Source organism: Oncorhynchus keta, chromosome 19 (assembly GCF_023373465.1).
Source record: "Oncorhynchus keta strain PuntledgeMale-10-30-2019 chromosome 19, Oket_V2, whole genome shotgun sequence".
Taxonomy (NCBI): Eukaryota; Metazoa; Chordata; class Actinopteri; order Salmoniformes; family Salmonidae; genus Oncorhynchus; species Oncorhynchus keta.
Window position 1 is genome coordinate 57,898,013 of NC_068439.1, and position 16,085 is coordinate 57,914,097.

At 42.5% G+C, this 16,085-nt stretch overlaps 1 protein-coding gene across 1 annotated transcript in view; it reads right to left on the bottom strand.

Annotated features, from left to right (window-relative positions):
- Nucleotides 1-15,494, bottom strand: part of nudt14 (nudix (nucleoside diphosphate linked moiety X)-type motif 14) — an 81,331-nt gene extending 65,837 nt beyond the window's left edge. The window contains exon 1 of the mRNA XM_035794007.2: nt 15,328-15,494. Coding sequence (XP_035649900.1) covers nt 15,328-15,408 — 81 coding nt within the window. The 5' untranslated portion in view covers nt 15,409-15,494. The remainder of the gene's footprint in view (nt 1-15,327) is intronic.
- Nucleotides 15,495-16,085: the final 591 nt, after the last annotated feature.

Consider the following 16,085-nt stretch of genomic DNA (forward strand, 5'->3'; position numbering starts at 1 on the left):
CTGAGGGAGATTTTACCGTCAACATTATGTTGCCAAAAACGTGTTAAATCCAAATTAATGTATATTTGATTCTCCAAAGTAGCCACCCTTTGCCTTGACAGCTTTGCACACTCTTGGCATTCTCTAAACCAGCTTCATAAGGTAGTCATCTGGAATGCATTTCAATTAACAGGTGTGCCTTGTTAACAGTTAATTTGTGGAATTTCTTTCCTTCTTAATGCATTTCAGCCAACCAGTTGTGTTGTGACATGGTAGGGGTTGTATATAGAAGTTGTTCTTTTACCAAATAGGGCTAAGTCCACATTATGGCAAGAACAGCAAAAAAAAAGAGAAACGACAGTCCATCTTTACCTCATGAAATGAAGGTCAGTCAATCCGGAACAGTTCAAGAACTACTAAAGTTTCTTCAAGTGCAGTTGCAAAAACCATCAAGCACTATGATGAAACTGGCTCTAAATGGGGACTGACACAGGAAAGAAAGGCCCAGAGATACCTCTGCTGCAGAGGATAAGTTTATTAAAGTTTCCAGCATCAGAAATCGGCAATTAACTGCACCTCAGATTGCAGCCCCCCAAAAAAATGCTTCAGCGTTCAAGTAACAGACACATCTCAACATCAACTTTTCAGAAGAGACTGCGTGAACCAGGCCTTCATGGTTGAATTGCTGCAAAGAAACCACTACTAAAAGGACACTAAGACTTGCTTTGACCAAGAAACACTAGCAATGGACATTAGACTGGTAGAAATCTGTCCTTTGGTCTGATGAGTACAAATGTTTGATTTTTGGTTCCAACCGCTGTGTCTTTGTGAAATGCAGAGTAGGTGAAGGGATGATCTCCGCATGTGTGGTTCCCACCGTGAAGTATGGAGGAGGTGGTGTGATGGTGCTTTGCTGTTGACACTGTTGGTGATTTATTTAGAATTCAAGGCACACTTAACCAGCATGGCTACCACAGCATTACACCATCCCAACTGGTTTGCACTTAGTGGGACTATCAATTGTTTTCCAACAGGACAATGACCAAAAACATACATCCAGGCTGTGTAAGGGCTATTTGATCAAGAAGGAGAGTGATGGAGTGCCGCATCGGATGACCTGGCCTCCACAATTACCCGACCTCAACCCAATTGAGATGGTTTGGGACGAGTGGGACAGCGGCGTGACAGCCAACAAGTGCTCAGCATATGTGAGAACTCCTTCAAGATTGTTGAAAATGCATTCCAGGTGACTAACTCATGAAGCTGGTTGAGAGAATGCAAAGAGTGTGCAAAGCGGTTATCAAGGCAACGGGTGGTTACTTTGAAGAATCTAAAATCTATTTTGATTTGTTTTAACTTTTTTGGGTACTACACAATTCCATATGTATTATTTCATAGTGTTGATATCTTCACTATTATTCTACAATGTAGAAAATAGTAAGAATAAAGAAAAACCCTTTAATGAGTAGGTGTGTCCACACTTTTGACTGGTACTGTACATTGGGCCCTATGGATTTCCACGATGCGGAGTACGCGGACGGAACTGCGGAATTTGCTAACAAAATAGAGTCAACTGTAGAACATCTAATATTGCAGAATTGTAAAAAAAAATCTAAAGTAGGCATAATTCTTGCAGTAACCTAAATGATTTTAGAAATTGTAAAATTACAGACGAATAGGCCTAGGGAAATCATTCCGTTTTCGACTGGGGTTTTTTGAGAGGAGAGGTCGGTCGTGTGTGACCCTTACGTCACCTCACAACTTGGCCATCACTGAGAAACATGTTGAAGAGGCCTTCTGAGACAGCAACGTTCTCAAAAAAGCGACAAAATTTGACGAACCCATAAATTCAGAGCAGAGCGATACCGAAAGGACTATCAGGCGATAAGCTCTTTTGCAAATTGTCAACATACTATTGATTGGACTCGTAACAATACGTGTGATGACCAAAGTCTAAAGCCCATGTGAAGAACAAGGAAAAGCACTGTGTATTATATTAAGTTAAAATAAGTGTTCATTCAGTATTGTTGTAAGTGTCATTATTACAAATAAATTTAAAATGTAAAAAACACTTTTTTTTTTTTTTTTTTTAAATCGGCCGATTAATCGGTAGTGGCTTTTTTTTGTTGGTATTCCAATAAATCGGTATCGGTGTTGAAAAATCATAAAATCGGTCGACCTCTAATCATGACACAAGTAATATTTCCAACAATTGTTTACAGACTGATTATTTCACTGTATCACAATTCCAGTGGGTCAGAAGTTTACATACACTATGTTGACTGTGCCTTTAAACAGCCTGAAATTCCAGAAAATTATGTCAGATTTAAAAGTTTCTGATAAGCTAATTGACGTAATTTGAGTAAATTGAAGGTCTACCTGTGGATGTCTTTCAAAGCCTACCTTCAAACCCAGTGCCTCTTTGCTTGACATCATGGGAAAATCAAAAGATCTGCCAAAACCTCAGAAAATAAATTGTAGACCTCCACAAGTCTGGCTCATCCTTGGGAGCAATTTCAAAATGCCTGAAGGTACCACATTCATCTGTACAAACAACAGTACGCAAGTATAAACACCATGGGACCACATAGCCATCATACCGCTCAGGAAGGAGATGCTTTCTGTCTCCTAGAGATGAACATACTTTTGTGCGAAAAGTGCAAATCAATCCCAGAACAGCAGCAAAGGACCTTTTGAAGATCCTGGAGGGAACAGGTACAGAAGCATCTATATTCACAGTAAAACGAGTCCTAAAACGAGTCCTAACCTGAAAGGCCGCTCAGCAATGAAGAAGCCACTGCTCCAAAACCACCATAAAAACAGACAGACTACGGTTTGCAACTGCATGGGGGAATCATACTTTTTGAGAAATGACTGATGAAAGAAAAATAGAACTGTTTAGACATAATGACCATCATCATGTTTGGAGGGAAAAGGGGGAGGCTTGCAAGCCGAAGAACACTATCCCAACCATGAAGCAAGGGGGTGGCAGCATCATGTTGTGGGGGTGCTTTGCTGCAGGAGGGACTGGTGCACTTCACAAAATAGATGACATGATGAGGTAGGAAAATGATGTGGATATATTGAAGCAACATCTCAAGACATCAGTCAGGAAGTTAATGCTTGGTTGCAAATGGGTCTTCCAAATGGACAATGACCCCAAGCATACTTCCAAAGTTGTGGCAAAATGGCTTAAGAACAAAGTCGAGGTATTGGAATGACCATCACAAAGCCCTGACCTCAATCTCATAGAACAGTTGTGGGCAGAACTGAAAAAGCTTGAGCGAGCAAGGAGGCCTACAACCCTGACTCAGTTACATCAGCGCTGTCAGGAGGAATGGGCCACAATTCACCAAACTTATAGTGTGAAGTTTGTGGAAGGCTACCCGAATCATTTGACCCAAGTTAAACCATTCAAATGCAATGTTACCAAATACACTCAATTAGTATGTAAACTTCTGACTCACTGGGAATGTGATGAAATAAATAAAAGCACTCTATTATTCTGACATTTCACATTCTATTTTTTTTATACATTTTATTTTTGCATATTAAGAACATTCAAAACAAAAGTGAAAAGATATTAGACAACGATAACTTCTGATAACCACATTGCAAATGGCAGGGAGGAATCCAATTTCCATTTCAAGGCAATACATTTCTTGGCAATCGCTAGCAATATTTCTGTTAGCTTTATAGTATGGCTTTGCCTAAGGTTGGTGTTAGTATAGTTACCCAGTAGACAGACCTCCGGGTCTAAAGTGAATGCAACCCTGTGAATTGAGGATATGGTATCGCATACCACCTGCCAGAAACCATGCAGTTTTCAACACTGCCAAGTGGAATGGAGGAATGTTTCTTCATCTGAGCCACATCTAAAACATAGGGAGGAGATATCTGGGTTGAACTTGTGCAATTTAGATGGGGTGATATAGAGCTGATGGAGGAAATTAAACTGGATCAGTCTATCTGGAGTTCAATGTGGATGTAACACCATCCCTGCATAGGTCACGCCATAGATCCTCATCAAGATCAATACCCAGATCTTTTTCCCATCCAAGTCTGAGTTTATCTAGCCCAGGCAGTGTTAGTCCTGACATAAGAGCATCGTATACACGGGAAATGGTCTTGAACAGTGGTTGGTTGGTCTGCGTGGCAGAGTTCAAAAGGTGATATCTTAGGTAGGTTCCATTGTCCCTTGAGAGTCACCCTAATAAAGTTTCGTAGTTGTAGGTAGCTAAAGAAGTCCCAGTTAGGCAAGTGGTATTTCTATTTCAGCTGATCAAAAGACGTAAGAACTCCCTCCTCGTAACAATGTTCCAGAAGAGTGATCCCCTTATCAGACCATGGTCTAAAGTAAGTATTCTGGAAAAACATAGGACTCAATCGATTGTTCCATAAAGGGGTTTTAGGGGAAAGGAATCCCCCTAGTCTGAACAGCTCATGCAGTTTGCACCATGCCAGGACAGAATGTATGATTAAAGGGTTGTCGGTGATGGTTTTTATAGATTTTCTGTCCCATTTGTAAAACAATTCTGCCCCAGTGTCATCATTTACCTAAAGCTTTTCAATGTTCAACCATGAGGGAGATGGACCATTGTCAAACCTCTGAGCCAGAAACCTAGACTGTGCAGCCCAGTAGTACATTCTAGAATTGGGGAGGTTTAAGCCCCCTTGACTGTAATCAAGGGTCAGTTTATCTAGGCCAACCCTAGGGGTTTTGCCGTGCCAGATAAACCGTCTGGTCAACTTGTCGAGAGAGGAAAAAAAATGCTGCGGGAACAGGGATAGGGAGAGATTGAAACAGATATAGAAATCTGGGCAGGACATTAATTTTAATTACATTGATTCTACCCAGTAGAGTGAGAGGTAAGTCCATCCATTTACAAAGGTCACCCTCCACCTTTTGAAACAAACTGACCAGATTGAGTTTATAGAGGTTGTTCAGATTACCATCCACCATTATACCCAAATATGTGAAGCGCATAGGCGACCATCTAAAAGGAAACCTGTGCTTGATGGTATGATGGTCAAAGACAGACAACGGTAAGATTTAGCTTTTATCAAAATTGACCTTATATCCAGAGAAAGAACTATAACACTGTAGTAGGATCTGCAAGTGAGAGGGGGAGTGTTCTGGGTTTGTTAGAAATAAGATAAGGTCGTCCACAAAGGGTGATAATTTATGGGTATGGGGGCCCACCTCAAAGCCATGCATGTCAGGGCAATAGTCTCAGCCAACGGGTCGATGGCGAGGGCAAAGAGGTGGGGGCTAATTGGACAACCTTGTCTGTTCCCCCTATAAAGAGGGAAAGAGGAGGAAGTAATCCCATTGGTAGTAATCCTAGCTTTAGGAGATTTGTAGAGTGATTTTATCAAATTTACAAACACGGTACCTAAAATGAACTATTCCAAGATGCAAAAGAGGTATGGCCATTCAACCCTATCAAAAGGCCTTTTCAGCGTCGAGGGAGACTGCGACACTAGGTATTTTGTTTTTGTTAGCAAGGTGAATTATATCAAAGAACCTTCTGAGATTATTGGAGGACAATCTATTAATTATGAAGCCAGTCTGATCTGGGTTGACCAACAGGGGAAGACATGACTCCAGTCTCTTAGATAGCATCTTGGTGACCAGTTTACGATCTGTGTTAAGGAGAGAGATTGGTCTATACGAGGCACAATTTAGCTGTGTTTTCCCTTTCTTGTGGATTACAGTAATCACTGCTTGAGAGAAAGACTCTGGAAAGCAGTTGTCTTCCCTGGCTTTTTTAAGTACCTCCATAAAGGTAGGGGACCAACAGCTCCCTAAATTCTTTATAGAACTCTGGAGGGAAGCCATCCTCCCCAGGAGATTTATTAAAAGGTAAGGATTTAATGGCCTCCAACAATTCAGGAACTGAGAAGTGTTCACTCAGGCGCTCGCTGTCTTCCCCTGACAGGCATGGGAGGTTGAGACAGGAGAGAAAGTAGTCGATCTCTGATAGATCATCGCTTGATTGGGAAGTGTAGAGGTCTTCATAGTATTTCTTTAAAGTATTATTAATTTTAGTAGGGTCAAAAGATCTCATTAGTAAGAGTTTCTAAAGCATGAATTGTCCTCTTACTTTCAATTGCCATGCCAATACTTTGAGCTTTCTCTCCAAGCTCGTAATAACGCTGTTTTGATTTAGTGATGGCCCTCTCAGCTTGATATGTGTTCAGAATATTGTATTTAAGTTTTTTATTTACCAAAAGCCTGTATAGATCTTAGTCGGGCCTCTTTGGTAGTTTCTCTCAAGCTCAGAGATTTCAGATTCAAGGGCACTCAGTTCCGCACCGTGTTCTCTCTTCAGCCCTTTATTTAGTATAGGAAATTGTCTGTCCCCTCAGATAGGCCTTCAATGTGTCCCAAAGAATGAAACTGTCAGGAGCGGAGGGTTTGTTTGTCAAAGTAAAAATATCGATCTGCTCTTTGATGAATGCACAAAATTCAGGTTGCTTTAGGAGTGTAGAATTTAGTCTCCATCTATATGCTACATTTACCTTGGTAGGAATGGAGATTGACAATACCAGAGGAGAATGGTCACTAAGCAATCTGGGGAGATACTCGACATCTAACACTCTATGAAACAGTTGTGTCGAAAGTAAAAAGTTACCTATGCGTGTGTGTGTCTTGTGTGGGTGTGAATAAAAAGAGTAGTCCCTATCCTGTGGGTGCAACTGTCTCCAGATCTCTAGTAAATTTAGATCTTTCATGAATGACATGGTGAGCTTGCCGGCTTTGGTAAGAAGTGAAGGTTTATCAGAGGACCTATCAAGAACTGTATCTAAACAAAAATTAAAATCTCCAACCAGTAGCCATCCTGGTGGTGCTTGAGCAACCTGAAGGAAGACATTCTGAATAAACATATGGTCATCGAAGAGCAGTTAGGAGCATGAATATTCAATAGGGTCCAAGACCTTTTACATTGAATGTGACATATTTTAGTGGACTAAGCATAGGTTGGGTTGAAAAAATATTTAACTGAATAGAAATCTATCATATGTAGATAATTAGGAAATGTTTAAACACATAAGTGACCTGTGTGTCTCTTTAGGAAGGAAACAAACATAGAAAAAAAGAAATCCCACCCACCCCGATTGTCAGACTAAAACAACAAACAAACATGAATACACTTGTAGAGATACGTTGCTGCTCGCTTTCCATCTTGCTTTTACTAGCTAAACCTTGGCGTAAACTAAAACCTGCGAGCTCTCTAAGTTAAAAACAAACGTTGTGAATAGATATTTATGGCTGAATATTTACTGCCCACGGTAAGGGCTGCTTGAGTCTCTTTTCCGAAAGATTAACATAAATGAGGGGGAAAGCAGTGGGCCTCAGCCCACTTCTTTGCTTCGCCCAGTGGATATGGACTCAACCAAAATATACTCTCCTGTAAATGTAATAGAACTCACCCCGGAAAGATATGGTTAGTTGAAAATGTACAAATCAATTATAGTGACCGGAAGATATCAGCAGTTCAGTCCGGATAAGAGAAAACAAACAAACTGCATTTTATCCCACAGAGAGACCGTCCTGGCTCAGACGTTCAGTTCTTTGAGAAAAGTGTGCACTTCTCCCGGTGTGTTGAAGAGATGGCTTCGGCCTTTGTACTGAACTTTCATCCGCGCAGGGTGGATGAGATAGCCTGTGATGTTCTTCTCCTTCAGTGCTTTGGCGGCAGGTCTGAACTGCTTGCGACGTCTGGCGAGATACGCGCTCATATCCGGGAAAAGGCTGACCCTCTTTCCATCGATGGTGATGTCCCCTTTGGCTCTTTTGCGAGTTGCAGTATCTTCTCTCGGTCTTGGAAACGGAGGAACCTGATCAGGACGGCCCGTGGGGACTCATCTGGCCGGGGTTTCGGCGCAGATGTTCTGTGGGCGCGTTCGATTTCCAGCGGCTTGATGAAGTTGATTATGCCTAGGACCTCCGGGATCCATTGAGTGAAGAAACGGACCGGGTCACGGCCCGCACTGTCCTCTTTCAATCTCACCACACGGATATTACTACGTCTACTCTGGTTCTCCATCTGATCTACCTTGTTTTTGAGGTAGGCATTGTCCTTTTGCAGTTGTATCAAGACCTGGTCATGTCGAGCGATGGTATCTTCAACTGTGCTAATGCGCAACTCTGCCTCAGTCGTTCTCAAAAGGAGATCATCCATGGAGGATTTCAGGTCGTCAATGGAAGAATGGAATTCAGCCGATTTATCAATTTTCATAGTAAGACCTTTGTTACCATCCTGAATTTCCCGGAGGAGAGTAGCCAGCATGTCGGCAGGCTCGCAAGAGGCATCTCGTGCTCCCGACAACTCAAATTCTTAAAATAAAGTGGTGATTCTAACTGACCTAAAAACAGGTTTTTTTTCCTCTGATTAAATGTCAGGAAATGTGAAAAACTGAGTTGAAACGCCGCATCGTTCTCAATACCAATATGCTGGTTAACTTTGCTATTATTCACATAACAACATAGGGAAAGGCTACTGCAGCGCCAGCTGTGCCATCAGACTCTGGGTTCGCGCCCAGGCTCTGTCGTAACCGGTCGCGATCGGGAGGTCCACGGGGCGACGTACAATTGGCCAAGCGTCGTCCAGGTTAGGGAGGGCTTGGCCGGTAGGGATGTCCTTGTCTCATCTCGCAGCAGCGACTCCTGTGGCGGGCCTGGCGCAGTGCACGCTAACCAAGGTTGCCAGGTGCACGGTGTTTCCTCCGACACATTGGTGCGGCTGGCTTCCGGGTTGGATGCGCACTGTGTTAAGAAGCAGTGGGGCTTGGTTGGGTTGTGTATCGGAGGACGCATGACTTTCAACCTTCATCTCACCCGAGCCCGTGAGACAAGATAGTAGTTACTAACAATTGATACCACGAAATTGGGGAGAAAAAGAGGTCAAAATCACACACAATTGTATTTTTTTTTAAATAATAAAAATAGGGGAAGGTGCCAATTCTATGGCGCACTTTAGATCAGGTTTCAGAACTGCGGACTTTGACCGTATCCAACCCGGGAGAAAGCACATGTTATAAAATAACACTAGATGTATTCGTGTTGCACCATTGTATTACATAATATAACCATATACAAATTTCAGTTTCACGTCTGAGTGGACTGTGCTATCCGCAATGGATTCGTCCACTGAGACAGGGGGAAATCAGACAGGTGTCTTGTGCACCATAAAAACATATATATTTTAAATGCGACTGATCAACTAAAGAAATCTTGGGTCGACCAAAAGCCCAAACAATAGCCCAAATAATTGACCAGTCAACTAAATGGGGTCAGCCCTAGTAAATATATTATAATGCTTGCAAAAAATGTCATGCTGAATATGTATTCATGTCATTATCACCAATCAACTGCAATATACAAAAACAATGAATTTAGATGCTAACTAGCTACGGTAACCATAACAGAGTTACTGTATTTAGTTAGTATGCTAACTAGCCCGTCTGCTACATCCAAAATAATAGTGCTTGTAACAATAACAGCCGAGTTCCATCTTATTGACTGTGTTACAGTCCAAACAACATGTAGTCCTGTTATAAGAACAACATTTATTATGAAATTTACAGGCAAATCATTACAGAATCCTGGTCTCTCAGCCTGTATCTTTGGTACAACTTTAGCAATGCTTGCTAGCTAAGTAGCTAAACCTGCTGCATCTGAAATAAAGTGTTCCCCGATAACAGAAATATAAAGCCTCAGCGACTGTCCATGTAACCACCCAACACTAGAGGTATTTGGAACAAAAAAAGTAGTATGATGTTTACAAGTAATTCAATATGGAAATATAGGCTATTTGGAAAAGGCTCAATAGCTAGTGGGAGTGGTTTTGCTGAATAGAATCATGGGAGTTTGAACATATTGTAGTAAGCCGTCTATAAATATCGTTCTATAGCAGTGGTCATCAACCGGTCGATCGTGATAGTTTCCCATTTTGAACCCTTTCAGGTGTCTGAAGTTTTTATTTATTTATTTAACTAGGCAAGTCAGTTAAGAACAAATTCTTATTTACAATGACGGCCTAGGAACAGTGGTTTAATGTTACGAGAATTATGTTCTCAAGGTTCATAACCCAATTTAATTATCATTACTCAGTCTGCAAACCAGAATTTGTAAGATACTGGTCGAATAAAACAGACAGAGGCCCAGCTAAAATAGTCAAAAAGGTTTATTCACGAGAGCGCTGGTCTGTTGTACAAAACCATTCATTTTATACTGGCTTCTTACACATATACTTTCACACACAAACATTAGGTATCCTACGCACACACTGTCCTACCCAGCCGACAAAGATTAGGGACCGTGAGAAGCACTCCCTGTCCTTTCCCAAATCTCTCAGTGGCCCCCAGCCAAGGTCGGCACCGAATCTTGCTCAGACAGTCTGTGTTTAAGACACTTTAGAGACATATTGTTATATTGTTTTACCCTAATTCTGACTAAAACTACACACATCATTAACAATAATTTGATGCTTCTAATGTATTTCATTGATGATTCTCATCAATTACATACAATCATATAGTTTCAGGGTGGAATATTCTAATCATTAATTTAAACATAAATTCCATCCACAGATAACTGCCTTGCTCAGTGGCAGAACAACAGATTTTTACCTTGTCACCTCGGGGATTTGATCTAGCAACCTAACTACTAGGCTACCTGCCGCCACAAAAGGTAGAAACTCTGCCTTCTCGGAGAGCAAACCAAGTGCACTATAGGCCTACCACTGGATAATCGGATGGCTCAGATTAATGTGTCTGCAGTAATTTAGCAGGTATAAAAGAAACCTACAGCAAAGTTGATACTGCGAGATTTCAAAACCATGACTAGAGAGAGACTGTCAACAAACACAGCAAAGAGCTGCTGTTTTTATGAGTTTGTGTATAAGTTCTTATTCGGCACGGTCAATACCTTATTCAACCATTTTATATGCAATTAAAAATGTGTTTTTCCTAATTCCACTCGCTCTACAATCAATCCTGCAGCTGTAATGAATGAGCAGGAAAGCGTATCAATAGGCTTGCGTTATTATTAGCAGCTTGGGTCTTTTTTAATATCGAGAAATATTTAACTTCCTTTGTTCATAGGAGTAACACCATGAATTTGTTTATGAGGCAAGAATAATGCAGTGCGACTTCAGTTTCAAAATCAGCTGGAAGACTGTTTCCCTTTTTGTTCAGTGTCAGCAGAGGAAAGGGAGCGGGACAGTGCTCTCTCCCTTCGCTGAGACTGACCATCAGATGTAGGCACCATCAGCCCAGTAATACACTGCTCAAAAAAAATAAAGGGAACACTAAATAACACATCCTAGATCTGAATGAATGAAATATTCGTATTAAATACTTTTTTCTTTACATAGTTGAATGTGCTTGACAACAAAATCACGCAAAAAATATCAATGGAAATCAAATTTATCAACCCATGGAGCTCTGGATTTGGAGTCACACTCAAAATTAAAGTGGAAAACACACTACAGGCTGATCCAACTTTGATGTAATGTCCTTAAAACAAGTCAAAATGAGGCTCAGTAGTGTGTGTGGCCTCCACGTGCCTGTATGACCTCCCTACAACGCCTGGGCATGCTCCTGATGAGGTGGCGGATGGTCTCCTGAGGGATCTCCTAATGGCAGTCAGGCTACCTCTGGCGAGCACATGGAGGGCTGTGCGGCCCCCCAAAGAAATGCCACCCCACACCATGACTGACCCACCGCCAAACCGGTCATGCTGGAGGATGTTGCAGGCAGCAGAACGTTCTCCACGGCGTCTCCAGACTCTGTCACGTGCTCAGTGTGAACCTGCTTTCATCTGTGAAGAGCACAGGGCGCCAGTGGCGAATTTGCCAATCTTGGTGTTCTCTGGCAAATGCCAAACGTCCTGCACGGTGTTGGGCTGTTAACACAACCCCCACCTGTGGGAAGTCGGGCCCTCATACTACCCTCATGGAGTCTGTTTCTGACCGTTTGAGCAGACATGCACATTTGTGGCCTGCTGGAGGTCATTTTGCAGGGCTCTGGCAGTGCTCCTCCTGCTACTCCTTGCACAAAGGCGGAGGTAGCGGTCCTGCTGCTGGGTTGTTGCCCTCCTACGGCCTCCTCCACGTCTCCTGATGTACTGGCCTGTCTCCTGGTAGCGCCTCCATGCTCTGGACACTACGCTGACAGACACAGCAAACCTTCTTGCCACAGCTCGCATTGATGAACCATCCTGGACGAGCTGCACTACCTGAGCCACTTGTGTGGGTTGTAGACTCAGTCTCATGCGACCACTAGAGTGAAAGCACCGCCAGCATTCAAAAGTGACCAAAACATCAACCAGGAAGCATAGGAACTGAGAAGTGGTCTGTGGTTATCACCTGCAGAACCACTCCTTTATTGGGGGTGTCTTGCTAATTGCCTATAATTTCCCCCTGTTGTCTATTCCATTTGCACAACAGCATGTGAAATTTATTGTCAATGACCTCAAATACTAATCTGCACAATATTCAGTGTTCCCCCTATATTCCTACTTTAATCAGCATATACTCTTCAGATATTGTAATTCAGTATGATGTCTGTATTTTGTTTGTAAACTCAGCAAAAAAGAAACATCCCATTTTCAGGACCCTGTCTTTCAAAGAGAATTTGTAAAAATTCAAATAATTTCACAGTCTTCATTGTAAAGGGTTTAAACACTGTTTCCCATGCTTGTTCAATGAACCATAAAAAATTAATGAACAATGTGCCTGTGGAATGGTCGTTAAGACACAGACGGTAGGCAATTAAGGTCATAGTTATGAAAACTTAGGACACAAAAGAGGCCTTTCTACTGACTCTGAAAAACACCAAAAGAAAGATGCCCAGGGTCCCTGCTCATCTGCATGAATGTGCCTCAGGCATGCTGCAAGGAGGTATGAGGACTGTAGATGTGGCCAGGGCAATAAATTGCAATGTCCGTACAGTGAGATGCCCAAGACAGCACTACAGGGAGACAGGATGGACAGCTGATCGTAAGGATGGACAGCTGATCGTAATGATCGTACTCGCAGTGGCAGACCACGTGTAACAACACCTGCACAGGATCGGTACATCGAACATCACACCTGTGGGACAGATACAGGATGACAACAACAACTGCCTGAGTTACACGAGGAATGCACAATCCCTCAATCAGTGCTCAGACTGTCCGCAATAGGCTGAGAGAGGCTGGACTGAGGGCTTGTAGACCTGTTGTAATGTAGGTCCTCACCAGACATCACCGGCAACAACGTCGCCTATGGGCACAAACCCACCGTCGCTGGACCAAACAGGACTGGCAAAAAGTGCTCTTCACAGACGAGTCGAGGTTTTGTCTCACCAGGGGTGATGGTCGGATTTGCATTTATCGTCAAAGGAATGAGCGTTACACCGAGGCCTGTACTCTGGAGCGGGATCGATTTGGAGGCGGAGGGTCCGTCATGGTCTGGGGCGGTGTGTCACAGCATCATCGGACTGAGCTTGTTGTCATTGCAGGCAATCTCAATGCTGTGCGTTACTGGGAAGACATCCTCCTCCCTCATGTGGTACCCTTCCTGCAGGCTCATCCTGACATGACCCTCCAACATGACAATACCACCAGCCATACTGCTCGTTCTGTGCGTGATTTTCTGCAAGACAGGAATGTCAGTGTCCTGCCATGGCCAGCGAAGAGCTCGGATCTCAATCCCATTGAGCACGTCTGGGACCTGTTGGATCGGAGGGTGAGGGCCATTCCCCCCAGAAAAGTATGGGAACTCGCAGGTGCCTTGGTGGAAGAGTGGGGTAACATCTCACAGCAAGAACTGGCAAATCTAGTGCAGTCCATGAGGAGATGCACTGCAGTACTTAATGCAGCTGGTGGCCACACCAGATACTAACTGTTAGTTTTGATGTTGACCCCCCATTGTTCAGGGACTCTATTCAATTTCTGTTAGTCACATGTCTGTGGAACTTGTTCAGTTTATGTCTCAGTTGTTGAATCTTATGTTCATACAAATATTTACACAAGTTTGCTGAAAATAAACACAGTTGACAGTGAGAGGACGTTTCTTTTTTTACAAAACCTTTTGTCTATTGCATGCAAGCAGCACACTCTCACAAGAGAAAATTCAGGGTATGTGTAAATGTACTTGGCAAATGAAGGTGATTCTGATCTCAGAAAAGGTTGAGTGAATGTGATGAAACATTGCCCACCCCAAAGGGAATCACTGCTAAAGAAATCACAGCAGAAAAATGTAGCATTCTTAGAAAGGTCAAAGTAGAGGCTAGAGGCCAGACACTGTAAGCCTACATATCATTGACCTGAGTATAGCTTTCAATTCAGAGTGGAAACTGCCTAGTGTAAAGAACGGCAACCATGCAAAATCTGGTTCCAATAGGGTTATTATAAGTAACTAAATATGCATAATTGCGTGTGACCATTACTATAGCCCAATCAATAAACACACACTCAACCACAAAGATAGTCATCTTGAACATCACATGGTCGTTTAAGTGTAGCCAATCCATCTTCCAAACGATGTAGCTAGCTACCCAAATAGAGCAGGTACTAGTGGAATCAATATACCCACACATTCATTTTAATACCTGAGGGAATTTAGCTAACTACAGTAGCTACATTAGGTAGCTGCCCTTTAGATTTAATATTTAGGGAGATCAACATTTTAACAAAATTTGTGGGCCATAAAATACTGGTGGGTTCGATTCATAAAAGTGGACTTGTGGGTTTCCTGGTTATATCCAAATCAATCACTGGAAGTCGAATAGGTTTGCATGTTCAGCATAGCACCCAAATGCTGCATCAACATCCGACCTCAGTCCCACAACAAGCTAGCTAGTTGACGAGCCAGGCTAGCCAGCTCTCCGTTTGACACATCTCAAGGTCTTGCCCAACTTGCACCAGCGCTACTGTGCCACTCAACCTATAACAACCATCAACAACAGGGGAAATTCCGATATTATAGTGGTCAGGTTGTCAATTTCCAGCAAGTTAGCCAGCTAGCTAACTAGCCTAATGTAAAGCATGTGCTCGACATGAGACAGCAACTGATATGTTAGCGAACTACTATACTTGCTTGAATATTTACATTTCATGCAATTGATTTTAGTAAATATTTGGTGGCAGTGGTGATGCAGAGTTAATAAATACGTTAAGTCGATAAGTATGGTCATTTAAATATGGTGTGCCATCTTTTTATGAAGGTTACGACGTTGATGCTGCACAATAAGGCAATTGCAAAATGAATGGGGGTTGGGCAACTAGCAATAAAAATACATGGTGTCCGCAATTCATGCTGGATGATATAACGCGAGTGGGCTATTTGGACTCACCTGGCTATAGTGCACCCTGAATGGTTTTAGATAATTGGAGCTGGTGCACGGAACGACCTGGATATCATTGATCTGCTCCATAGTTCAGACTGCTAGCTGCCCACCGGTGTTTCTCACCACAACAGAAAGCACAAACCGCAGGTCGTAGTGGAGAACAAGACAAATGCCTACGGATGCCTTGTAAGGACAAAATAAAAAATAAAATACTTTTTCTTTTTTTTTAAGTCACAAAATTAAAACAGGTTAATGAAAACTCAATGGATGATGATGAATATTGCATAAACCGAAGTAATAAAAATAAAGATAATAATTTTCATGACAACTGAATGACAAGTGAGTGGGATTAAAACGATATGCAGTGCTTCATAGAGTATAATAGAAATTAAACTCACTAGCACAGTGGTGCCTCTACCTATTGTTGGCTGGTGTCCCTTTCCCGCCGACAGAAGTTCTTCGCGCACTTTGCATGCAGGATGTTTGCCGCGCGCGCCTGGCAAGTGCAAGTGTCCTCAAGGCGTGCAGCTATACAGTAACTTTCCCGCCGTGACCGAAGGATTATAGATTAATTTCACTTGACTCACCTCCACCTCCGCTTTATGTCTGAAATCATCTCATAGGAATTTGTAGAGAACATCGAAAGCTGTTCAATTTAAGTCACGGGTAGCACACCAGGCTACCGCTGCTTGATAACCTCTTGGCTGTGGCAGCTATCAATGGTTATGTTCTTTGTCATGGACTAAAGTGCAGGAGGCTTTGTT